Source organism: Larus michahellis, chromosome 1 (genome assembly GCF_964199755.1).
Source record: "Larus michahellis chromosome 1, bLarMic1.1, whole genome shotgun sequence".
Lineage (NCBI taxonomy): Eukaryota > Metazoa > Chordata > Aves > Charadriiformes > Laridae > Larus > Larus michahellis.
In genome coordinates this window covers 67,152,992-67,178,156 of record NC_133896.1, presented here as the reverse complement: position 1 = coordinate 67,178,156, position 25,165 = coordinate 67,152,992, and the positions used below count along the sequence as shown (strand labels likewise).

At 50.9% G+C, this 25,165-nt stretch overlaps 1 protein-coding gene across 2 annotated transcripts in view; it reads right to left on the bottom strand.

The window, feature by feature from the left end:
• Positions 1–25,165, bottom strand: part of B4GALNT3 (beta-1,4-N-acetyl-galactosaminyltransferase 3) — a 67,691-nt gene that overhangs the window by 5,992 nt on the left and 36,534 nt on the right. Inside the window, exons 2-16 of one of the 2 annotated variants that reach the window (XM_074583809.1) lie at positions 20,468–20,571; positions 19,750–19,827; positions 12,241–12,336; positions 11,638–11,728; positions 10,653–10,753; positions 10,235–10,302; positions 9,601–9,679; positions 9,105–9,171; positions 7,472–7,615; positions 6,948–7,057; positions 5,941–6,041; positions 4,569–4,645; positions 2,995–3,997; positions 1,169–1,467; positions 626–779 (exon numbers count right to left, since the gene is read on the bottom strand). In XM_074583809.1, the coding sequence (XP_074439910.1) occupies positions 626–779; positions 1,169–1,467; positions 2,995–3,997; positions 4,569–4,645; positions 5,941–6,041; positions 6,948–7,057; positions 7,472–7,615; positions 9,105–9,171; positions 9,601–9,679; positions 10,235–10,302; positions 10,653–10,753; positions 11,638–11,728; positions 12,241–12,336; positions 19,750–19,827; positions 20,468–20,571 (2,572 nt within the window). The remainder of the gene's footprint in view (positions 1–625; positions 780–1,168; positions 1,468–2,994; positions 3,998–4,568; positions 4,646–5,940; positions 6,042–6,947; positions 7,058–7,471; positions 7,616–9,104; positions 9,172–9,600; positions 9,680–10,234; positions 10,303–10,652; positions 10,754–11,637; positions 11,729–12,240; positions 12,337–19,749; positions 19,828–20,467; positions 20,572–25,165) is intronic. The other variant, XM_074583819.1, reaches the window with a different exon arrangement.

Below are 25,165 nucleotides of genomic sequence, written 5' to 3'. Positions count from 1 at the left end.
AGGAGGAAAGTCTTTGCTGTACCACTGTGCAAGCTCAGTGCTGCTCTAGGGCCCAGTGTGCCCCGAGGGTCTTCTCACTTGAGGACAGGGCACTCCCAAGTGAAAGCCTTTTCAGCTCTAGTCCAGCTGTATCCTAGGACTAGACGTCTTATTGGGAACCCTTGGCACATAAAGGAAAGGATCAGCCAAGGCTGGTTCAGGTCAGAGTAGGGTTAGCCAGAGAGCTATTCCAGCAAGTGGAGTCCCTGGAGGTCTCCACACACTCTGTTCCATTTCTCACAGCTTTCTTGTCTTCTCTGTCCTCCCCCTGCCCCATCACCGGGAGACTTGCTTTCTGTCCTCTCTTTCAAACTTGAACAAAAGCCAGGAGAAAAGAGATGCATCTGGATGGATGACTACAATAGGTATTGCCTTACAGTTTTATAACACGATTATATGCGGTATACATGCATGTACATTTTAACAGCAATATATGCACGTATATGTGCAAGGTATGGATGGATGTCATCTTTGGGTTTCCAGCTGCAGGATGCTGTGGCTGGTCAGCACACAGCGACTGGCAGATGTGCTGTCTTTGCCAGCATATGCATGTAAGCAGTTTTTTGTGACCAAGCAGTACTCTCACCTGTGCAAGCTAGACCTTTTCAGAGCCTTCTCTACATCCATATCATCGCTGCTGTAGTCCGTGATGATGATGTTGAAGTATGGATCCTTAGTGAGTCGGAACAGCTCTTCCATGTCAGAGATGAACTGCAGCACCCAACGTGCCTGGTTTTTCACTGGTTATATTGCAAAAGGGAGAGAATCCAAGCAAAACTGATTTCAAAGAATGGCGTGGCTTCTCAACAGGCAAGGCTTCCTGCCTCCTCTCAAACCCTGCTAATCTTGCAGGGATGCTGAAATAGGCTCAGGCTGAAAACCTGGACCAAAGAGCCAATGAGTGTGGGCTCTTTCCCAGAGTGTGGCAGGAGTTTTCTCCAAGCTTATGAGCCACAGGAGTTTGGGTCCTGTCATATTTCTGAGGGGGTTTAACTTGGACAGAACAGAAATTGGAAGTGATCCAAATAAGACGGTTGAGGCTGACCCAGACCCACTGTTCAGGACTGCCCTCACGGGAACCACCCTCCGTGCCATCCCACGATGTCCCGGGGAGGCAGGTCCCCCTTACCTGGCACCACAAAGTGAATCATGGCCCGGTGGTTCCAGGAAAAGCCCTGGGGCCAACACAGCTCTGGCTCGTTCGCCACAGCCATCAGGTGCCGCCGGCGACCCCATGCCAGGTTCCTCATCTTCCTCTCCTCCTCCTCACCGCCACCAACGCCCTGCCAGCCTCGCGCAAAGATGTACTCAGAAAAGCGAATGAGCCGCTGTCCCTGCTCCAGCAGCTCCAGCTCCAGCAGGTAGCGGCTGCCCCGCATGCGGTCTTGGCGTTTCTCCACATTCACGATACGCTGCAGCTGAAACCGCCTGCAGAAGATATGGCTGGGGTGGGCATGGCCCCTGCACATCAGCCCCTCTCCCACCTCCATCCTGTTCAGCTCTGTCAGGCTCTCCCCTCCTGCCTAGGACAAACCTTTTTGTCCCCAGCTTCCCCCCGCTTTGCTGCACCGCTTCCAAGGTCCCATGGGAAGGTTTAGCACCTGTTTCCTAAATCCACAAGCATGTGGGATTAGATCTGGGATTCCAGCCAAGAGAAAATAGTTGGCAAGGGAAATGAAATAAAGGTGACACAAAAAATAACATATGTGTCTGAATGATTGTAGTGCTGGTAATAGTGAGTGTATTCAACACCTCCTACAACGAACTTGGCACAAGGAGTATGTTTGGGCTAGTGAAATTGGCTGATGACAGCTTATCCGCCAATAACATGGAGCAGGACCAAGCAATCATGCAGTAAAAACTGGGGTGAGCTGTAGGTTCAGAATGGTCAAAACAGGATGAAATGCCAGGTCATGTCCTTTCAGGTCATAACAAGAATTTCTGCTGTAAAACAGACACTCATCAGATAAAAATGCTGAAAAAAGCTTGCGTGCACTTATCAATTACACTGTGACTGTGACTTGATGTGGCCCTGAAAAAACAAAAGAGATCTTAAGATGTAGTGTGAGAGTTACTTCCAGCAGGGACTGGGAACTAGTAGCATCCATTCTATAAAACAGCCAGGATACTGGTCACTTACATACAGGAAAATTACGGAAATAAAGGCTAACTCAACAGAAGGGTCATGAGTTGGACTGTATAGCTTATAGAGGCTCAGAGGAGGTACGTCTGCCATAAAGGCAATCAAGATGGTAAGTCTTGAGAAGAAAAAGAACCATATCAAGATCATGTGAAAACAGAGTACCAGCAAAACCTGATCTCCAGTGGGTCACCAAACAAGCGAGGAGCAGAAACACCTTCCCAAATCAGTACTAGGACCATGAAATCTAGCTAGTTTTATGATGGAGGTGCACACATTCAGATGACAGTGTAGGGTACTTGGTTGTCTCTGAGGTCAGTGTACTGATCCACGTTATCTGACAGGTCCCTTCTGGTCCTATGTCCTAAGTGATTCATAAGGTGAGATGTGGCAGGCATCAAACCACGAGCACAAGGAGCTCCAGTCCTACATCATATCAGCAGAGTTTCTTAATCTTCAGCTGATAAAATGCTCCTATGTGCTCCCAATATCCACACTGTGCAAGGAGGAAGCCAGCAAAAGGCCTGTGACGCCAGCTGGACAGAAACCTCCAATCTTTCAAGCTTACTGCCACCACCTGTTAGAGGGCGATATTCAGCCCCTAGGCATGGTCTGGTGTCCAACAATTCCCATTTCTCAGCCAAAAGAGGTATGTAAAGCCTGAGTTTTTACACAGATTCCTTGCCTGAAGTCTTATTTCTCACATCTATTTTACCCCCTGATTCCCACTAGCTCCTCACACGACAGGTATTCCCTGTGTAGTGTGGTACACCAGCTCTGGGACACTGCCCCTTGGTTTTTACACTGTGCCTTACCCTTTACTCCTCTGGTTGAGCTTCTTCAGGAAGACACGTGTGACTTCCAGAGCCTCCCTTTCTCTTAGCAGCAAGTTTCCTGACGTGTTGCATTTCAGGTCAATCCAGTCTGTGCGCAGCATATGGAAGTCCAGGTTGCTCGCGCTGAAGGTCTGCTCCCAGTTCACCGCCTGGTCGAACACTGGTACGTAATCAAAATCATCCTCATCTTCTTCCTCTAGCTCCCCATCCACCTCTTCCTCTTCTGCTGCCACAGGTCCAGACTTGTCCTTCACAGGAGATACCACCTGTGCCTCTCCCTCACCCATGTCCCCACCATTGGCTGCCTTATGCTCAGCAATGTAGGTCTCCACTTGATTCAGCCACTGCGACAGCCCAGGCTGCTGGCTGGGGCTGGCAGCACTCACAGCACGTCTGCCGGCTTTGCTGGAGACTCGGCCTCCTTTCCTGGCTGGCACGGTGCCTGCTGGCTGCAGCTCATCTTTAGTGGTGCTGAGGTCTCCTTGTGGTCTCAACCCTTTGGGAATTGTGACCCTTGAGTTCCTGGGGCCGCCGAGACGCTGCTGCCTTTGAGACATGGTCCTAGAAGGAGGGTTCGCCTTTTTGACAGGCGCTTTCCCCTGGATGGCCCTGGCGTGCTGCAGAGGGCTCCTGGATTTGTCTTTGATGCCAGCTTTTAAACGGGGTCTCTTTGTTATTGGGTTCCCCTCTAGGCCAGCCTGGATGAGGCTTTGGTTGGCAGAGGCCAGCGTAGCTGATTTGACACCAGACCTCTTCGTCCTTCTCCTCTGTAGCCCTTCTCCTACGTCACCACCCGTCACTGAGAGGAGCCGACGACGCTCCCGGAGGGAATATTCCTCCTGAACTTTGTCGCTACCCACCACTCTGCTGGGAACATTGCCTGCTGGTTCTGCCCTCCCCGTGCCGGGGCGCTTGGGCGGGCTCGTAGTCTCTGCGTCCTGCTCCGCGTACTGCAGGTCATCCAGGTTCCCCTCCTGGGAGCCTGCAGGAGTAATCGCAGTTACACCTCTGGCATCCTCCCGCTGCCTTCCCTGTCCTGATCCAGGCACCCACCCTACCAGGGGGAGCTACTTCTCGCTGCATCTCAGCATTGTCTCTCCTGCTTAGAGGGACAGGGATGCTCTCACACACAGGAGCTCCTCAGGACCTACTAGCCAGCATTGCCAAAGGCCGTGAAGGGGTCTGCCTTTGCCTTTAGCTGTCTCTCTGGCCACAGCTTTGCAGGGCAGGTGCAAGCATCGGCTGCCATGCTGCACACCTTTGGCTCTGTCACTTCTGCCCACATTTTTGCTGGAATTGCACCTCAGCTAAGCTGCGGGCCCGAGAGGCAATTGTCACGTTGTCCACTACAGTCCACTGTTTAGTGACCTCCCAGCCTGCCCTTACGAGAAGTAAAAGTGGCTGCAAAAATCTCCCAGCCACAGCAATCTGGCAGAGAAGGACTGTGACCTCCTTGGTACAGAAAGTCAACAGCTTCTTGCAGCTGGTGCTAGAAGATCACACACAAAAGTGACCGACAAAAGCATCCTCTGGGCTGACATTAGGGCCCCTACCTGGCTGCTCTGTCTTTTCTCGAGAGTCCAGGCTCTTCTCTGGCTGATCCATTGTCATGTACTTGTAGAATCCAAATCTGCAGAGGGAAGGGCAAAACACAAGTTTGATGAGTTACTTTGCCCTCTCCAAATAAATTATGGCCACTGCTTCAGAGGTAATAGTCCATTACTCTGATTTCATCTACCCAGCATCTCTACATCCTCCTTTCCCAGCAAATCATAGGCTATCATCATCTTTATCTTTTAAATCTTTGGGCAATCAGACCTTACTCTGAACTGCCAAAGACATCAGCTTTCCTTGCTATCATCCCAATCTCTCAGACATTTTCTCATAAGCAGAGGAGGAAATCCCAATACCCTGAAACACTTCTTTAGCCTCCCTTAAGCTGCTCCTTAAAGCTCACTAATGATTTAGTGCTCACAAATGCAAGTCATCATGCTGCAAAAGCGGCTCAGGCAGGTAATTGCAATGACCTCCCTCTCTCTTCTCTCATACCACCGTCCATGCGCTGTCCTCATGTGTCTGCGCTTCAAGATTTTGAGAGGGATTTCCAGGATCGTGTCCCTCCATGTGTGCTTGACGCCAAGCAAAATGGACCCCCAGTGCCCAAATCCTATCACAATACAAATGAATTGTCAAAGCAATAAACCTGAGTGGCACCTTCCAGCCCACGGCAGCCACCTTCTCCATCCTTCACCATGAACCCCAGTCCCAGGAGTTCCCTCCCAAACCTACAATATGATCTGTTGTTCCAGCCCTCAAAATAGTCCTGTAGGGAGGGAGAAGATGCTGAGCACAGGGAGGCCACCATCAATTATCTCACTGGAAAACTGACTCTCTTTATCCTGCAAAAAAAAGTCCTCCTGAATGGAGGGGAGTCCTCACACAAGGGTGTCTGCCTTTGGCAGGGGGGAGCATGCGAACGGCAGGATCCCTCGCAGGGCCACAGCTGGGAGCCAGACTCCAGTGCAGACGAATGACATGCATTTCTTCCCCTGGAGAGATGCCTGGTGGTAAGCACGGTTTGGCTTTCACAGCGACAGCCATCAGGAGGCTCCAGCTGTTGGCAGGCAAAGTTTGCTGGAAATACACTCCCTGATGTAGTGGAACAAACGCGCTCTGACCCAGCTACTGGGTTAATAGAGCAAGAAAAGGAGCGGCAGCTTCCCCTTGAGACCTAAATTTATTTTCACTTAAAGGGAGCATAAGTTATCGAAAGAAACCATAAATGCTTTAATGTTTTGCAAGGCTTAGGGGATCTTTAAGAATGAAGAGAGTCCTAGAGAAATGAGTATGAAATTCCACTCCAGTTCTAGCCTTCAAACCATCTCCTCCCTCCCTGCTAGTAAACCCACATTTGCAGCATCCTACCTTTCCAAGTAATAAGGGTTTTCCTGATAGAAGCATTTGTTGTCTTTCTCCATGTGGCTCAGGCGGCTGTAATCATTTGGGTAAACAAAGGACAAATGAACCTGGGAAGAAGGGAGGAAAATAAAGTAAAACCCCTATAAATGCCAGATATCAGCCACAAGGTGACCCAGACACGGTTGCAGGATGACCAGCCCTTTTGAGAGGGAGCAGGGGTTGCTTACTATTTGCCTCTCCAAGGCACCTGGTAGCAGGCTGTGAGAATAGAAAACAGAAGGAAGAGTGACGGGAAATGTGCACGGATATGTCTTTTTCTCTCTCTCTCTCTCAGCATCTGTCTGTCCATCTCCGTACCTGTGTGTTTAAGTCCTACAACAAAGCGAGAACTAGCTGGGAGAGAGGTGGGCAAGTCCTCCTGAAGAGATGCAAGGGATCGCAGAAGCCCAGAAAGCGTGTGGGGGAGACCTTCAGGCAAGGCTGAGGGAGCCGGGGTCACCCAGGATGCAAGTCCCCTGGAGAGCGTAGGCTTGTACTAGCATCCAGGGAAGGCAAACTGTGCTGGTGACCTGTCCCCAGCAGACCTCAGAGTCTGCTCTGCTATGCAGGGGATTAATCCCTGATACGTTGCGTGACCCGCAAATGTGAGCTCCCTCTCAAGACCAGTTTTAAGCTTGTTAGGGGCTTTAGTAGTCCACACAGACTACAGTTCACCCCATGGACAATAAAATCCTCGGTGACTGTAATGCTCCAGGTGAAGGCAAGCGCAGCTCTTTTGAGGTTTGAGGGGCTCTGTAAGACACACAAGCTTGTAGCCCAGTGAGGCCCATGAGCAGTGGCTAGCACTTGGTGTTGACCTTTTACATGTACTAGGATGCAGAGACCTGACCAGCAGACGGTCAAATCTGCCCAGGAACTTCAGATCGATGAAGAGGCCCCCATGGTTAATGGGGTCTCCCTCCTTCCTCCTTGTGTTCCCCTGGGCAAGTACCTGCTTAAGGATTAAAACTTACAAACTGGAGTCCCTGGTAGCGCTGCAGAGGAAATCCATTCACCAGGTAGCTGGGCTTGTACGGGCAGTCTGGCAAGGCTCGGCGCACACGAGACTTGCTGAGCAGGGGCACTGAGAAGAAGAAACACAGAGGCAAGCGTTGCTGGTGGAGCCCTGCTGTAACCGATGCGCCAGCTTAGCTACTTCTGTGCCTGGTTTCTATTTATCCATGTGAAATAGTAACAGATACATAAAGCAAACTATCTTCCACAGCTCATCTCTTTACGTTGCTCTACAGCACTTACACTAAAATATTACACCTGGGGATGTCGTGTGAGCTGGATGCCAAGAGGAGGAGCCGGGTTTAGTTTGTGCTTTGTCTCCTACAGTGACTGATATTGTATACTGCCCCTCTCCTCTGCACTGGGGAGCAAAAAAGCGTGGCCTTTGATAACGGTGGCGTAGGAGGGCAATTTTTCTCGGCTGTGCTACTGCACGTGCTGTGACAGGCTGCAGCTCCCTCCTCGAGTGCTTTGCAAGTCTTACCTTTGTAAAGAGTGTCCCGGGGGTCAGGCTTCAACATGTCAGCTGGGTGCGCCTTGCTGCCTGCGCTGTCAGCAGGCCGGCTCGTGTGACTGGCCAATGTCTGCGGGATATGCCCAACCTCATCCATCTTTAAAAGTGTCTCATCTAGAAACCAGAGAGAGAACGCAAGGGGGAGGAAGGGCTAATTCATCCCTTGTCCCCAAAAATGCCCTTCCCCAGTGTCAGCCTTTTCCAAACAGCATTATTAGCATTAAATTCATTTTAAAAGGAGATAGACAAGATGAAAAGGAGGAGAAACTTGAGCAGAGCTTTCGCCTGTGCTAGAAAAGGAGGAAAAGGGGTGAGTCCTTCAGTGGCTGAGGAGGACGATGCTTCAGCAGGAGAATGGAGGCCAGGAGCAATGGGAAGCCTAAATTCAAGACTGGCTATTGGTTACATTTTTTCTTGGGTGCTGCTGCCCGAGGACTTCATGTCTCCATGGATCTTACTCTGAGATGAGGAGAACTGAATAAATATCCAGGAGGGAAAGGCAACATGCTGCCAAGGGCACTGGGATTACTCTCAGCAACTTTTGGGTACCAAACAACATGGGAACCCATAAGGAAAGGGATGACATGTGATACACCCAGAGGCTGACATGGCAGAAGGAAACACTGTATGGGCAGAAGATAACCAGATAAAGATGAGACTGTAGCACCGTGCCCAGCCACAAAGGGATCTTTTGGGATTTGAGTCTTCCTTTCTACAGGGAATTAATAAGAAGACAAGAGCAGAAGGAAAAAGGATGGAGACAGAAGACTAATGGAAAGCCTAGTCCTGGCCAAATGGCAGGTTTCAGAAAACACAGCAGCAGGTTGCGATCCAAGATACAGCAAACAGATGTCTCGATTACATCAGGGAGTATTCCATGGGCAAAAGTGTTGGCAAGACAAAAAGCCCACAGATATTGTAAGGCAACAGTGGTAGATATGGAAAGGGGGAAGCTGGCAGCGGAAAGCAATACTGACAAAGCTAGATAAGGGTAAACAGGACTAAGGAGCTCCTTAACTGATAAAGGAGTCAGTTGATGTGCTAAGATGGGTTTATAAAACAGGAGGAAATGGGCTGATGTGCTTGCTGCGATCCAGCGGCAACTTGAAGAGACTTGAGACTGATACAGAAGAAAGCAGCATCCCCCAGTATCACTAGTGTATCCCATTGTGTCCACCGCACAGATTGAAATCTCCTGGAAGTAACACAGTGGCCCCTTCTCCCTGGTCATGTCCAGCTGCCAGCGCACCCCCACAGCTCCCATGTTATGGGCCTCACGTTCCCCTGAGTTCTCTGCAGGCAACCTCCATCCCGTGTTACTCTCACATCTGGAACAGTTCTCACGCTTGCAGCCTCTCCGCTCTGCCCTTCCTCACTGCCTCTAGATTTCCCTGAAATAATGTTCCAATCCTACTTCCAATTCTCTTATATTTAATAATGAGCCCAGAGATCTCTCTCCTGACCTGTCTCCACTTCTTTTTTTTTGTAATGATCTGTACGCATGGTATTTGCCTGCCTAGACTATGATTCATGGTGAAACTCCACTGATATGTTTGGGAAGAATGGGGAGATGCTCAGGGAAATCTGTGGTGAGGATACTTACTAGCATAAAGAGAGAGGTATTGGGAGTCAATGACTTTGAACTTCGCTTCTGGGTCATTCAGCCTCCACTGGAACAGAGAAACACATTAAAATGAAGTGCTTATGGAGTTAATCAAGCCTGAACAAAAGGAACAGGCACAAGATGTTTTTTCACCAGATGGGCTCGCAGCTTCCTCTTTCTCCTTACTATGACCGAGTTTATCTAGCAGCAAAAGACTGGGAATGAGCTGAGATCCCCCAGGACACATCTAAAGCAGGAAAGGACAAAGTGCTGCAACAGAGACTGGAGAGGGCAGAACTATCCCAAGCAAGCAGAGGAAAGAGCCCTGACATGTGGCCAGGACAATCCCACAAAGAAGTAGGTAAGAGCTCTGGAAGGGATTAGATACCCATGCAAAGAGGAACTGGGGGCTGGGAAAGGAGGGAAATCATTAACAAATATAATTCCTGAGCACTACGGGGATGCATATACAGCACGGCCATTTGCACAGACTCACTGCTACTTCCACATGGTCTGTTCCTCTGTCATCCTGCTTGTGCAGCACCTCAAAATAGTACCTGCCTGCAGCTGACAACCTGTGAAGAAAAACGTGTCTGTCACCAAAAGCATTAAGGAACATTTCTTAGCTTGTCAGCAGACAATGAGTGGAGAGAAACCCCACCCATGAAACAACCTAATTCTCAGCTTGAGCAGCGTTAGGACTGCCAAGAAAATCCAGATGCTGACAGCGAGATAGGTAGCTTCCCTTGTGCACCTGGAGCACTCCAGACCCTTCTCAGTTAAATTCTGAATAACTCCCTTTCAGTCTTGCCTGCTGGGTTTTGGCCTCTGTGAATCCTGGCCAGTTCCAAGGCAGGAAGCTCGGGATACAGTTCATATAGAGGAGTCTGGATCTGCTGGTGGCTGCTTCCTCCAGGGAAGAAAAAGTCAGTGTTGCATTCCTGCAGTAAATCAGCAAAGCAACTGGCACAGGTACGGATGTGTCACTTCAGCTTTGGCGATATCCCAGACTAATCCCTTTCTCTATATTGCTAAATTCTTCAGAACAAGCCTGGGTTCCTTTTCCTTGTCCTTGTGATTTCCTGGCCATGTGCAAAGATGGCTGGGAGAGAGGGGCCCTGCTCACTCACCTCACCATCTTTGACTGCTGGCTGCGAAATTTCCCAAACTCCCCTGGCGCGGTCCACTCCTTCCCTGTCTGTGAAGAGACAGAAAATGCTCTAGTTACGATGAGTTTCTTCCCTGGTTACTGCGCTGGGAGTGATGAAGCGGGAAAATTGAGCTACTCCTCCTGGTAAGTTGTCTGTGAGATCCACGACCTGTGAACAGATTTAAGTCCCTTAATCATGAACGTGGGGCTCCCAACAGCACCACCAACATGTAACTGGTTTAAGGTATGTCGTACCCATCTGGCATCTGTGGTGTTGTCTGTAGTTGGGCAGGAAAAGAAACTTGGGTAATCCAAGGAAGTATGTGAGACAGGAAGGTCCCCATCCCCACAGAAACTTTAAAGCCTTGATGGAAGAAGCCATGCAGCATGCACTGTACCTTGCCTACACTGGCCAGCAGCTGGAGACCAGAGGTCTTTTCATCTGGACTCAGCCAGAACTCAGCATTGTCATCCGCAGCAATGGCAAACTGAAACTCCCCTGTCGAGAGATGGAGGGAATAAGTAGGACTCTGGGGTAAGGGCTTGCGTACAAAACGGATTCTGCTCCTCTAAAACGCTGTCTTCACCCTTTTTCCTGGTGAGACTATACCTTCCCTTTTGATATTACCACCCCCACCCCTTTGACCTTCTCTGAATTCTCTAGCTCTGCTGTGATTGAAAACAAAACTTTACAGATGCAACTATCCCCCCTGCGCTGGCTTCACCTGACATCTACCTTGGAAAGCTTAGAAGTCGATGCAAAGTCTCCCTGCCTCCCCTTTTGTTTCCAGAGCAAATTTTTGTGTGAGAAGCTGCGTTTGGATGGAGGAACGTGCACATGGAGCCATGAAGGGAGACAGAGGTGCTTGAGTCTCTCTGTTCTGGCTGGGGTTACAGAGATGGCAGTTGAGGGCCAGGGGACCAGAAAACGTGGGTGAGTGCTAGCAGGCTGCTCCAGGCAAAAGCATGCAGCTGGGCGATACAGATGTCAGCTGCTGTCAGATGGCATTCATGCACCCAGGGAGCAGCAGGAACATAAATGATGTCATGTACGGTCCTGCGCATGCGAGGGAGAGAGGAAAAGCTGGGGGATTGCTCATGCCCACATACACGCCATGGGGCTGCGCATTCATGACAGCATTGTTTTTTATCTAGCACTTCCCATCTGTTTTCGTCTGTGCTTTTCATTTCCACCCTACAGGGGAGGCAGATGTGTTTTACCCATGCCAAGGCCACAGCCCGTCACGCACAGCTAGCTGGGCCAGCGAGGGACCTGGCATTGGCCTTGCTGGGGTGAAGGTACCAGTGTCCATTACCAGGAGGGGAGGGAGGGGCAGGTGAGAAGAGACACGAGTGGTGGCACAGCAGCCTCAGAGCCCTCACCGTCAGTGAAAGGATGCAGGTAGCCAAATATCCGGAGACCATAATTGGTCCATTTTGGGGACACAGCCAGCTTCTTCAGTGTAGTTCGTGTCTGAAGTAGATGAAGAATAAAAAAACAATAAAAATAATTAGATGTGACAGGAACAAGGGGGAACGCAAAAATCCTGGGACAGGTTGGTAGAGGGAAGTATGAGGTTTCCTCTAGGAGGAGATGTCTGGAAAAGGCAGAGGGAAAGAGGGGGCCAGGTGAGAGACAAACTGGGGCAAGTGCTACTGAGGAGGGGAGAGCTGCATGGGGGATGCCGGTGGGATGGTGGGGACAGGACGTGGTGTTCCCTAGCCACTTGAAGGGACAGCACCACATACAGGGCTCATTCACCCCTTGTCCGAGACCTGGCAGAGCAGCAGGGGTAAAATGAGCCTCCCCCATGCAGCAGAAGAGCTGCTACCGTGGAACCCTTGTGAAAGCTTCCTACTCCCTCAGCAGGAGGACAGAGGAGGTGATGGAGAGGGATGGGGACAGGATGTGAAGGGAGCAGGGGCGATACAGCTGGGAAGCAGAGATGGGAAGTGTGGGACAGAGGGTGTTGCGGTCTTACTCACATGGGGGAAGAGGGGGAAGTGGAGGTTTTTCCTGAGCTGCTCAGTGGAGCTGCCGCACCAGTCCTCGAACACGTGCAGATTGGCCTGGCCCTGGAACTGGGGGGCAGAAGTGGGACACCATGAATTGCTGTGTCCCTCCCCTGCATCCCTCCCCTGTTCTGCCAACCTTGGTCACGGCCCCGGGACTGGAGCACTTGTGACAGCAAAGGAAGATGCCGCTGCTGTGACAGGCTGGTCTGCAGGAGACATGGCTCCAAACCCCTGTTTCTCATCTGCTGAGAGTTTGGGGTTGGCACAGGTGACAATCTGAATGGCACTAGGGAACTGTGACATCTCAGTTAAGTGACCGGGGTTCACTTCATTTTGCTCCATCAAGGAGGTGTTTAACCAGAGAGCTGTGCTCTGAGGTCATGGTGTGGGACACCTTGTAGGGTGGCAAATAGCACCCCCCCATGACCAAGCAAAGAGAGTGTAGGGTCTTATGCCCTCCAAGGTGGTGTTCTGGACTCCCTCACCATTTAGGGCTATTTTCCTAACCCGAGGAAGAGAGAACACCCTAGGGAGCGGTGATGGCAGATGACCTTCTCAAAGCATGTCTGCAAGGTAAAGCTCATGGAGGACAGTGGGGACAGGGAGATGGGGGCTCAGCAGGGTGGAGAGCAGCAGTGCAAGCAGGTCAGTGGGCAGCATGGCCTCTGCATGCCTGCAGAGGCACAGAAATGCCAGGGGAAGCCAGGGTTCCCTCCTGGACAGCATGGGTGTCCAGGTACGGGTGGGTGTCCCCGCTACCCAGCCAGCCCTGCCAGGAGAGGCTGTCAGTGCCCAGTGGAGACCTGGAGCACAGCTTTCCTGGGAAAAACTTGCTGACCGCCGTGGGATTTCAGCGATACGCTCCTCAAGGCACAGCCTTTGTTTTTGTCAGAGCCATTTAGAAGGGAGGACCGAGCTCTTTGCCTGCAACCAGTGGAGCTGGATGCTGAAACCCTCCTCGCAGGACCAGCATCCAACAGCAGAGAATAAATAAGCTGGAGATTGTAGAAGTTACCTTAGATGGGGAAACACTGAAGAAAGGAATAGGTTGCATTGGGACTGGGGAGGTTTTGCCGCGGCTGTCTTGCCTATATAAGGGCTGTGCGAGCAGGGCTGGGGAAACTGCTGGAACAGCACCCAAACGTCTACAGATGGCAGCAAATTCTTAGTTTTCGCTGGGGAGTCTCTAGCAGGGCTGAAGCAGCACCGTGAAGGAGGGCCCAACCCCTCTGTGCGCTCCTGGCAGAGAAACTGCTTCACAGAGTTAGTTAATCTTCCCAGGATAGCGGGCTGGGGTTTCGTTTTGTAATAAACCATGGCTTGAAGGAAGGACGCAGAGCAGACTTGGCCTGGCACCAGCTCATGCAGTAATGCTCCTTGCGAGCTGTGGGCTTTAGTCATGCACGTGAAAACCATCTCTGTGTGCCAGGCAAAACACATTCACAACCACTGCTGTTCTTGAGTGGTCTCTCGTCAGCCCTCTCTCACTAGTGTCTGCACTGCCAGGACTTGACTGATGTCTGCAAGCCCATGTTGTCCCCGGCTACCATCTCCTCTTCTTTCCTCCTCTGCTGACATCCCTCAGCCTGGATTCTGCCCATCAGGCAAGAGGAAAAGCAGTGAGACAAAGTGGATGTAATTCCCCAGAGTGGTGCTGCACAAAATCAGAGAGGAACTATGCAGAGGGCTCAGGGTGATGGATGCAGCCAAGAGAAACCTGGGACTCTGTAAGGTCTTGCAGTACACATAAATCACGGCAAGTGTGACAAACACTGAATTGAAATGTAATTGCCGGGCAGTCCCATGCCCCTTGGCCAAACCCAGGTTCACACTCAAGGGTCTTACACTACTTTTCTCAGTCAAATCAAATAATGACAATTGCTGTTTCTTGTGGAACATGAACTGAAGTGAACAGGCTGGGCTCCCACAGCGAGTCACTGCCAGAAACGGAGTCTTACGGCAGTCTGCTGCTATCCAGTGATGCTGGTTTTTCTTCTTAGAGAGCTGCTCGCACTCTGCAGATAGCAGGCTCAGATCTCTACCAAAATGTAGCACAACACTCCCACACTGTGGAGAGGCTGGTGCTGCAGTCCCCTCCTGGCAAAGACAGACCCAGGGAATGCTCTGGGGGCTCAGGACTGCAACAGAGCTGGGCTGGCTTTGGCATGGGGTAGCCCAAATGCCAAACCAGATCTCTATGAGGGACGTCCAAAAAGAGTGGCTAGACTTGCTCAAATGTTTGCAGAGGAAACCTGGACCACTCCCATTCTAATGCAATACTTCACTGTAGAGTTTGGCAGTATTAGGGAGAGAATCATAGAACCACAGAATCTGTTGGGTTGAAAGGGACCTGTAAAGGTCATCTAGTCCAACCACCCTGCAGTAAGCAGGGACACCTTTAACTAGATCAGATTGCTCAGAGCCTCATCAAGCCTGCCCAAGAGAGGGCAGCCTAGTAAAAAATCAGGCAGACACCACCATACTAGATGCTCCATCAGTGCTCTAAGAGATGGTCCCTGAGATTTCTAGCCTGACACTCCTGTCTCCAAAGTCTTTACAAAGCCACCTGAGAGGAGATTCTAGAAGGAGGTAATGAGATTGCTTCACTTTCCTGCACTCACAGCTATTAGAAATAATTAACTGGTAAATAATAAGCATTTCTTGCATGTGGTTTCAGAGTCTTTTATAAAGCAACACATTTTTTCCTGCACTACAGCAGCGTAAGTTACTCTCTGCTTCCTCTGAAAGGAAAAAGAAGAACATTATTGACAGATAAGTGCTGGCTGCCCAAAGCGCTACTCTGGGACTGAAAACTGAGCTGGGCTTTAATTTTAGGTCCCCACAAGTCATCAGAGCAGCAGCTGTTTTGAAACCCTATCACCTCTGTCCCTCCAATTCAACTCATGGCTGCCCATTGCAGGCAGCTGAGAAATTCCTCTGTTTGCTATTTGGGCCTCCTCTGGAACATGCAGTAAAAATCCCCTGCTTGGGGCTTTTGCAGATTGTAGCGATAGATAAACGGCACCATCGTTCACAACTCATGCACACAGCTCCTGAGAAATCTTGATGGACTTTCTAAAACATGGCTACTGCATTTGACTTCCCAGCTTGGAGCCACCTGGCCCTGATTTTCAAAGGGCTGGAAATTTAGGACCCAGTAAGCAACAAGCTAAGTTCCCCCTCTCCCCTTAAAAACACCTGCTTTGAGAATTTTGGATAGACTGATTTGGCCAGAACCAGGAATAGAAGCCAAGAGTCTGGGCTTTCAGTGGGAGCTGGTATTACGTGGTCTGAGCCTTCCCATTTAGAGGGCTCCTACTGGCCCTCGGCTTCCCCCCCATTCCAACCCCACCTCCCAGTTGCTTATCTCCAGCCTGCTGAAATAGCAGCATTGCAAGAACTCAGCTCGGATCCAAAACGGGCACAGGTCATGCACTAAGGACACAGTCAGCATGGCGCGAGCACGAGCTGCTCTTCCCCAAGGAGGTCTGGGCAGGCTGGTACCCTCCTGAGCGCAACACCACGGACACAAAGTGACAGCGCTGCCGAGGGAAGGGAGAGCCAAACCTTAACAAGAGCAGGGAGGTGAGAGCTGGGACGGGCTCTTGCTTCAGTGCTGATGCAGCAGCCTCCGCGGCTTCAGGCTCCGAGCCCCAGCGCCGACCCTTCCCCCCGTGCGTGTTGAATTAACACCCGCCTGCAGCCCTGGTTTTGGATTAAGTGACTTTGGTATTTCCGCTTCCTTCTAGTGAGGAATTTTAGATTATCAGCCCCTCCTAGGAAAACAGACCGTAAAGGAGGATCAGGCGCACAGAGAGCACAGACCTCTCTCCCGCGTCCAAACCCCATCATGTCAAAACCACCCAGGGGGGTGGCACTAAACACCCAGCGGCGCCTCCCGAGCAAGGAGGCCCAAGGAAGAAAGGCAAAGCAGCAGCAGAGGCCGGGGCAAGCAGCAAAGCCGGGAGGATTGCAGCAGTGGAGACATGACCTGCTGCGCTGGAACTGGAGCAGGATGGAGAAAAGAGGTCTTTCCTAATTTAATCCCCGGTGGCTTTGGCATCACGGAGGCAAATCAGCTGCGTAGCTGCGTGCAGCGCAGCGCCCGGGGATGATAAACAGGGCACAGAGAGGGACTGAGCCAGGGAAGAAAGGCGACATTGTGCTGCCAACTGGAAACTCCTGAGTTCATAAGACTCTTCTGTCTCCGCAGCGCGGCCGCGGCCCCTCCTCCTGCCTGGCCCAGCTCCCCTGACTGAGTGACATTCAGCAGCCAGCAGCTGGGCTTCGCTGCAAGCTCTGCCGTGCTGGGCACTTGTGGGAATCCATCAAGACAAGTGGGCGACAAAGCCCCCCTGTCCCACCGAGCCTTGACACTTGATGGGCACGAGCGGCCAGGAAGGGACGTGAGCAGGGACAGAGCGAGCAGCCATAGCTTTGTCTTGTAGTCCTCTAAGGAAAGGATGCTTCCTCTTGGGGTGGGTTCGGTAGCAGGAGGATGCCCTAGCACAACGCTCTGGTTTCGCGCAGCACCTACGCAAGCGCTGCCTGCAAGGGTCTGTGCTCCCGGACATCCCTCACACCTCCTTCCAGCAAGGAGGAAGTCCTGAAGCTGCGCAGACATGAAGAGGGGGGACGCGTTTTAAATGCCACGCAGCGTTGCCCAGACCTTTCTCCTCTCAGAGCCAAACTGAGGGGTTTGCAGAGGTAAATGAGAACAATCAGGCTAACCAGGCGCATTTCTGAAAATCCTCCCCCCATACCTACGTCAGTGCCAAACGATGACACTCACGGTCCCACAGCGCAGGTTTGCCCTGGTGATCGCCGGGAACCTTGCTGAATCAATGAAACAAAACGCCCCACTTCTCTCCAGCCTGAGGAGGCAGTGGGTGATGCTGGGAGCTGGAAGACTTTGCCCTGGTGCCTGGAAGGGACAGTGGTGGTAGGAATCATCTACACAGGCACCTTGAAGAACCCAGGAGTGAGGCTGAACCCTGCTTTGCCCCATACGCATGGTATAACTTCATTAGGGATTTCCTACAGGCACACTTTCCCACCACATTATCCAAGGCTGAAGACTGAAACCGCCGACTTCATCTCCTGATGAAGGAGGAAAATTGAAACCTGTCCTTTTTTGGCCATGCTGGCTGGCAGCTCACCCTGCAATCCTGTTAATTATTTATGTTTGTCAGGTATATAACTCTCTATTCAAACAAAGCCCTGCTCTCTGACCTGTGAGAGGCAACCTGCCGCCCCTCACCCCAGGAATGAGGCTGCAATTAAGTTCTTAGAGATGCTGTGGGGAGGGCACAATGGGATCATAGACCCTGGGTAATTAATTTGGGCAGGGTTACAGAAAAACTTAATCCTCAGGCCAGGAGAAATTTCAGCCAGTGGTTAACAGGACAGCAAACAGCTCTATACAGAGCTGTGCCCGTGGATCCCTCTCCATCTCCTGCAGCTAGTACTGGTGAACCGCTGGCCTCTGTTTGCAGTCAGGGTGGCTCTGCTGTCCCTCTGGGTACAGACAGTGCCGCAGCAAAGGAAACTTTGCTTTATAGAGACAAAGAGAAAACTGGTGAAGGAGGCAGGTGCTTCACAGAGAGCAGGGCCGATGGGGCAGAAAAGCAGGGAGTCTGAGTAGGGCAAGGCCATCCAAACCAGCTCCCCAGTCTGGTATCCGTACAGCCTGGGACTCAAAAGTCTTCTCATAGTGCATCTGCCGCACATCACCTAACACAGGGCACAGCCAGGGACTTGGGTACCCACAAACTCCCAACGCAGCCCGTCTTGAGGCAACAGCCCTGCTACCTGGCAGAGCTCTCCTCCCCAACAGGGAGCAGTGCAGGACAAGGCAGGAGGCACGCAGCACCCTTCCAGGTGTGGGGCCATCTGGCACCGCACACCTCAACTCCTACCCCTTCCCCTTGGCCAGAACACCTCTCCACTCACTCGCCCCTTGACAGCATCACACCAGGGTGGCAGGTTTGCAGGCTGGTGGGTGCCTTGCCCAGAACCAGGGCATGCAAGGGCATGAAGGTGCCCCACCAGCCAAGCAGAGGGCTTTGCAGATCAGTCCTGTGCTAAAGACGTACCTTCTCCCAAGCCACAGTGCGTACCCCCCAGTTGCATTTCTAACATAGTAAAGGCTCATAGAATCATAGAATGGTTTGGGTTGGAAGGGACCTTAAAGATCATCTTGTTCCAATCCCCCTGCCATGGGCAGGGACCTTCCACTAGACCGGATTGCTCAAAGCCCCATCCAGCCTGGCTTTGAACACTTCTAGGGATGGCCCTCAACAACTTCCCTGGGCTCATTGCACACCACAGCTGTCAGGTTTCAAAACTAACATGCTTTTCAGAAATCACCAAGGAGGGGATCAGAGACATCAGGCAAAACCTCAGAGAAGCTGAGGGATGCCAGGCAGAGCCTGTATCACCTGGTGCCGTGGGAGAGGGGAGCAGTAAATGCTCCGTGTTGTCCCTGTGAGCAGCAACAGTCCTAGCCCCGACACCCCGCTGGCCCTTCGCCTGCAGCTGCTCACCCAGGAGGCAGCCCCCAGGCTCCAGCTGGGACTGGCACTTGCCAGAGCCGATGCAGCAGAACAGATCAATGGGCTGGTCTGGTTCTGGGCACTGTGAAACAGCCAGCACCAGGAAAGCTTTAGCTCATGCTGCAGGGACCTAAAATGCTCAGTGCGATGGCTGGAGGGAGGCACTTTCCTTCCGCCGGCCATTGATCATCTCCTGCCCTGAGCACAGGGAGAGCAGCCTGCTCCCTCCCCAGTGAAGCCGCAGAGGCCCTTCTAATTTGTGCAGGTCTCTAATCACCTAGAGGAATTTTAGCAAGCTGACTCCATTAGCTAAATGCCCCCTGGCTGGTGGCCCTCTCATTATCAGCAGGCTACATTGCTCCCTTATCTGAAAAGGAACGGTGAGATAAGGGAACAAGGGAGGAAAGAATAAACGAGGCATGAAGGAAACAAAAGGGAATGTTTACCCCAGTCTTCAGGGGTCACCAGAGAAGGTCTCTGTTCATCAGAAGTGTCACTGAAGTGGAGAAATCTCTACGTATGACACACAGGGGTTTGATGGCAAGCAAATGCCAGAGCATTTGCAGAGTGTGACACTTCTGCATGCCATGGTTGTGTATTTGTTTGTTGAATGCTTGGCTCTACGCAGTCCCAGCCCTGAATAAACTTCACCTTTCAGGAAGGTAGCAGGCTTCAGGGAATTATGGGTGGGTGCTTGGTGCCTTGATGGCTGGTGGACACCACAAATTATCAGGAATCTGGACACTCTTGTCTTTCCAGATGATTACTCAGGTCTGTAAGTGCCATTAAGCCAGGAAAGGGTGATAGGGAATGAACTTCTAGTGAAGCAAGTGAATTTCCAGGCAGAGGTCCCTACCTTCTGTTATCACCGCACAGGTCTCTAGCTACAGCAGTCTAATCAAAAACGATGGAGGAAGGCACCCACCTCTGGCATCCATGGGACAGGGTTGTCCACAGCTGCATAATTCAATTTATTCCTCCCACCTCTTTGCAGCTCTTGGTTCTGAAATACAAGTAGAGAAAAAGTCCAAATAACCTGACAAATGACCCAGCACTGGCACTTACACAAGAGGGCTCAAACCTGGTCACAAGAACATGTGAGAAAGAAAGCACGTTCCCAAGCTCCCTTTCCAAAGGACAGGCCAGCTTTCATGGCCATAGTGGGGTGAAAATGCTCCCTGGATTTACTGACAGCAAATCTCCATCGTGAGCTACTGAAGGGAAAGGACACGAGCACTTTATAACTGTCTGCTAGCACAGAGTTAAAACTTAGGTCATTCTCCCTTTTCATTTTTTCCTATCCTTGTTTCAAAAAGGTCCACGCAATAGTTCTTCCAACATTTCCTTCAGGCAACAGTACCGAGATGTGCTTCAATAGAGACCTACAGGCTCCCTCCTTAGTGCTACCTTCCTGTGCCACATACCCAGCCAGCTTCAGCCCACTGCTGCGGCTTAGTATACCTAAAATAACTTAATTGAGTACAGTGAAATCATTGTACATCCACATTGCTGTGAGTCAGCTTGCATTTTGCCCTGTGGCATGCTCTCTTTCCTGCGTGAAGAGAGAACTGTCTCTTGGGGCCAGCATCAGAAAGGACGGTCTGCCCTTTGAAATGTTCAGAAGACATTCCAAGCCTCCTCACCTGGTGTCCCAGCTTCTGTGGATAGTAAAAGTGAAGGCTTGGGTCCCCACCTGGGACATTGGTGTCTGCCAGAGCCTTAGCCAGCTCCCTCCAGCTTTCGTATCCTGCGCAGAGGAAACAGAAAGAGATGTCAGAGTACAGGCTAAAAAAAGAAGCTGCAGCAGTTACCAGAACAAACTGGTCCTTTACAGGGCTGAGAGACCTCTAACACTCTGGAACAGTCCAGCAGAGACCAGGAGCTGTTTACGTTACTCAAAGTTGGCACACTGACACAGAGAAAGAAATTGGCTTTGTCTTCCTTAAAAGCTCTTCCCTCCTCCTTATTAATTTGTTATATTAAAGATTCATCATAGTTCTGAAATACATGTCAGAGATTCCATTAATCACCACAGTACTGGGAACCTCTTTGGGGATCCCCCAGATAATCTTATTGGTCAAACTAAAGAACATCAATTTTTTTTAATTAGCAATTCCAAACAAAAATAAGTAAGACAATAACCAGATTACTAACTAGTTTAACCATCAAAAGAACATTATCCTGAATATGCACCTATTTGCACAATAAAAGCTTTCAATCTTCTTTTCTTGAAGGAAATTACAGCAAAGAATGCATCTGATGGGACATTCAGCTGTAATGCCTAAAATATTAGCAGTGGTGCGGTTGAGGATGTTGCTATTTAAGTAAAGTCAGCTTCCAGGCTCAAAGCGACTTCGTTTGACACCCCCATCCCTCCCAGCCTGCTCGATCCACGAGCCAGGATCAATTTTGGTTTCCTTCTATGGCTCCGTTGGCCTCCCGGGCTTAGAAGGGACAAAGACGAGCAGACGCAGCATAACCTTGTGGCTATCCATAACTGCCGTCCGCATCACTAACAAGACAGCGCTGGTGAGCAGAGCTCACGCCTCCCAGCAGTGTTACGGTGGCTCACACTATGCGGTTTTCAGATCTGCTAAACATTTTGGGATTGAGTCAGCAACTAACCAAGCTGCCAGCAGCTCAGCGCCGTGCCCACGCTGCATGATAGCTTAATTGTGAAGAGAGCGATTGCCAAAACCCCCGCAAGCACTTGCTTCTCCCAGGCTGGTGGCAGACCAGCTTAATATCCACGGGAGCAGAGCCAGACTCTCTGCCCATTTTCTTTAACAACGGAAATCATCCCCAAAGCTCTAGGAGGTCCTGAGGAGTTGGCTGCCTTGGTATAAAAAGGGAACCATCCTGCCAGCTTCAAGTCCGAGCACTGAGACGAATGGTCTGAGCCCTCTGCACTGCTCCTGCAGCCAGAACGGGCAGCGACGTGCTCTGCGGGGGCAGCACAGCCCACTGCTTGGGAAACCTCTACTGTTTTGGGGCCAGCATACCCATCTTCACCCTACCCGCCCATCTTCACCCCTTCACCCTGCCCACCCAGCCCAGCAGCAAAGGAGACTCACTGTGGCATAAGTAGGAGCATGCTCCATCAGTTTGCTTTGGTTGGGGTATTTATAAGCGAAGTGACTCAGATCAGCTCCAAAACATCTCTGAGCTACGTAGAGGCCAAGGTGAATCCAAAACAACCCCAGGAACTAGAATTCACCATCGACCCTTGGACAGATCCCTGCCCCTGTCCGTGCTAAGCTCTTGTCCTCTACTGCACCTACAAACAGGGTTGCAAAACTCTGTGTCTACTTGGTTCTGAATATGGGTGCTGCGGGGTCTGGCAGAGGTGAGTAGAAGGCAAAGATGTTGAAGCTGCCTCCTATGACGTGGTGAAAAAAAAAAGGACAATTAATGAAAAGAATGTGCAAGAGATGTGGAAAATGTGAAAGTAAGTAGTTGGAGATGCAACTGAGAGATAAGACTCAGAGGCAACTAGAGTGTTTTGTTTTCTTGACATGAGTGTTGGCTTCAATGTGTGGGTTTCATTCAGGCCCTGTTAGATGCTGAACAGCCACAAACTTCTGGTCTAGGTCTTCCCACCCCTGGATTCTGATCTGAAGCTACAGGTTTAAGTCTATGACTAAAAATATCGACATCTACCTTCTGCAGAAGATTTTTCAGACACTCTGGGTGAGTAATCTACTGATTAATGCAGCTAAGCATATCTCGCGCTTCAGGGACTGTGTCTTCACATAAAATAATGTATTACTGGTGAGCTTCCGCCTCATTCAGAGCAACGAGGCAGGAGCCATGGTTCCCGAGTGTCCTGCAGCAGGACGCACGGCCCCACTCGCAATGGGACTTTGTTATTTGCATGAAATTCATCACTCACTGCTTCAAGGGCTCATTGTACTAGTGGGAGAGGGGAGCACACTTTTTCAGAGGAGAGACCCAGAAGAGTGTGACTGGCTAAATTAGAGAGAAACCTAGTAAAACAGGAATAAAATAAAAAAACAGCAGCAAAAGTCGATTCAGTGATTCACTGAGAGGGGACACCAAGAGAAGTAGGTTTTTTTCTTTTGGGAAGCGGGGAGAGATTATTTGGTTTCATTGTTAAACTCAGGATTTCACTTCTCTGCGGAACAAGCTCAGGACGAAGCGCTGGGAGCCAGCCTCTCCTGGGAAGAGGATGCTGGCCACCACAGCCAGCTGCTCCACAGTGGCGACTCCAGGGCTTGTCTGCGCTTTGGTTCCTGCGCACGGCTGGCATGGAGCCCGCCTCGCAGCAAATACAGAAGCCCGGCTGCACACCAGTGCCAACAGCTGACATTTCTCTGACCCTTGGAAAAGAGAAGAAAGCGTGGCAATTCTCTGCGTTGTACAAATATTTACCTAACACTTACATCAGCCAAACACGGAAGAGACAAAACAGCTAGGAGTTAATCTGGAGGTAGTGATTTCCTTGCTGGGTAATTTGTACTCTGGCAGGCTAATTCCCCAATGTGGTAGGAAATTATTTCCAGAAAATAATGGGATAAACACTCACTCCCCTCAGAGAAAGTTCTTGGTGCTCCAGTTCCTCTCCAAAAGACCGTCTTTTCCCTGGGGATCTTCATGTGGCACCCTTGGAAAAGAACCTGGCTTTGCACATGCGTTCCTCACTAGGAGGAGGGAAGGAGCTATAGAAAAGAGACAGAGCTCCTCCAGCTTCCTGTAGCCAGAAGACCTGCCGAGGCCAGCTGCTGATTGAGGACATATTGAAGGTTTTGTCCCCAGCACATGCCACGGGATTCAAGACATCACCTTGCAGGTATCCTCTCCTGCGCGACAGCCAGAGAGCAGAGCCCTGCAGCTACATCCACTGCTCTGTCTGAAGAGCACCAGAGCAAGGTCGTTCACCACAGGTTCTACCTGTCCTTGAGGTCTCCATCAGCTCTGCACAGCAGCCCAGATGCTGGAGCACTTTCTTGATGGCTATTTAAGTCAAAAAGAATACACCTGGAAAAAAGGAGTAGGCAGGAACTAAAATACCTCAGCAAACACTTCAGTATTACTAAGAGGGAATGCCAGAACTATTAGCTTTGATGGTTTTGCTCCAGCCCCTCTACAAACCTGGTTCTGGTTGGGATCAGAAAAGGCAAAAAACTGTAAAGGCAGAAATCAAAGGCTTGGGAAGAGCCTGTCCCACAGCCAGATGAATAGCTGAAGATGTTGGGCCAGGCTTTGTTGCCATTAGCCTGTCAGACAGACGTACCAGCCAATGCCTGGCCTTTCTCTCCTCTGGGTATTTACCTCCCATCACTTCCCGAAGCACAACAGTTGTTTTCCAAGGCTATTTTTTCACCCCGAACACCTCCAAGGGAGGCAACCCTGGTGCAGGCACAGCTTGCCAGAAGCGGCAGCCAGCCTTGCTGTCATATACTCCCCCTCCTTGGCATGAGGACCAGCCTTTCCATGGCTGCAACAGACAGTTCAGGGCTGTGACTCACCCAAAATCCAGCCCAGAAAAAGAAAGGCACATGGGCTTTCTGATGGGCTAGCTTGCCACACAAGCACCACAGCAGACCCCAGTAGCCAGGGTGGAGCAGCACCCATGCTTCCAGCGGCCCATGGTTATACCACACATGGTGTGACCTCAAACCTGCCTTTTTGCCAGCCCTGACTGCAAAGATGCAGCTGGTGCCAGAGCATCATGGATGGGGAGATTTGTACGATTTTGTGCCAAGAGGGACCTGATGAGCAAGGAGATGTTCTCAAAGGCACTGTGGAGGAGCAGAAGAGCAGACAGATTCATGGCAATGACTCTCTTTTCTCCAAGCAGAGAGCAGGAAGGTGAGGGTGGTGGTTCTTTGGGGAAAAGAGGTCCTTTTTCTCCCTGTTCCCATCAGGCAGGCTGGCAGCTGCCTGCTGAGGACTCAAATGCCTGCTGGGGCTGAGCTTCAGCTGCCCCTTTTGGATTTCAGACAGGAAGCCCTCAAGACTTGAGCTCACTTCTGGAATTAGAGGCAGGAGGACACAAAGAAAAGGAAAAGAGGCTGAAGAGAAGGCTAAGACAGACGTGTCACAGAGCACAAACTCCTGCAAGAGGCAGCCGGTCTGGGGGCAGTTTCCCGCAGAGCAAGAAGACCCACTGTTAAGGGGCAGAAAAGCTGTAACAAGAGGAAATAAGACGAAGATGTTTCTTGCTTTGGGTCCGCTCAGAGCCCAGGGGCATGTCTGCCTCTTCTCAGCTATGTCTTTTACTGCCCTCAAGTTAAAAGTCAGAAAAGGAAGCTGCAGGAGCAGCAAGTGGTGATGGGGAGATCTCACCCAGCAGTTATGACTCTGCCAGAGCAATGCAC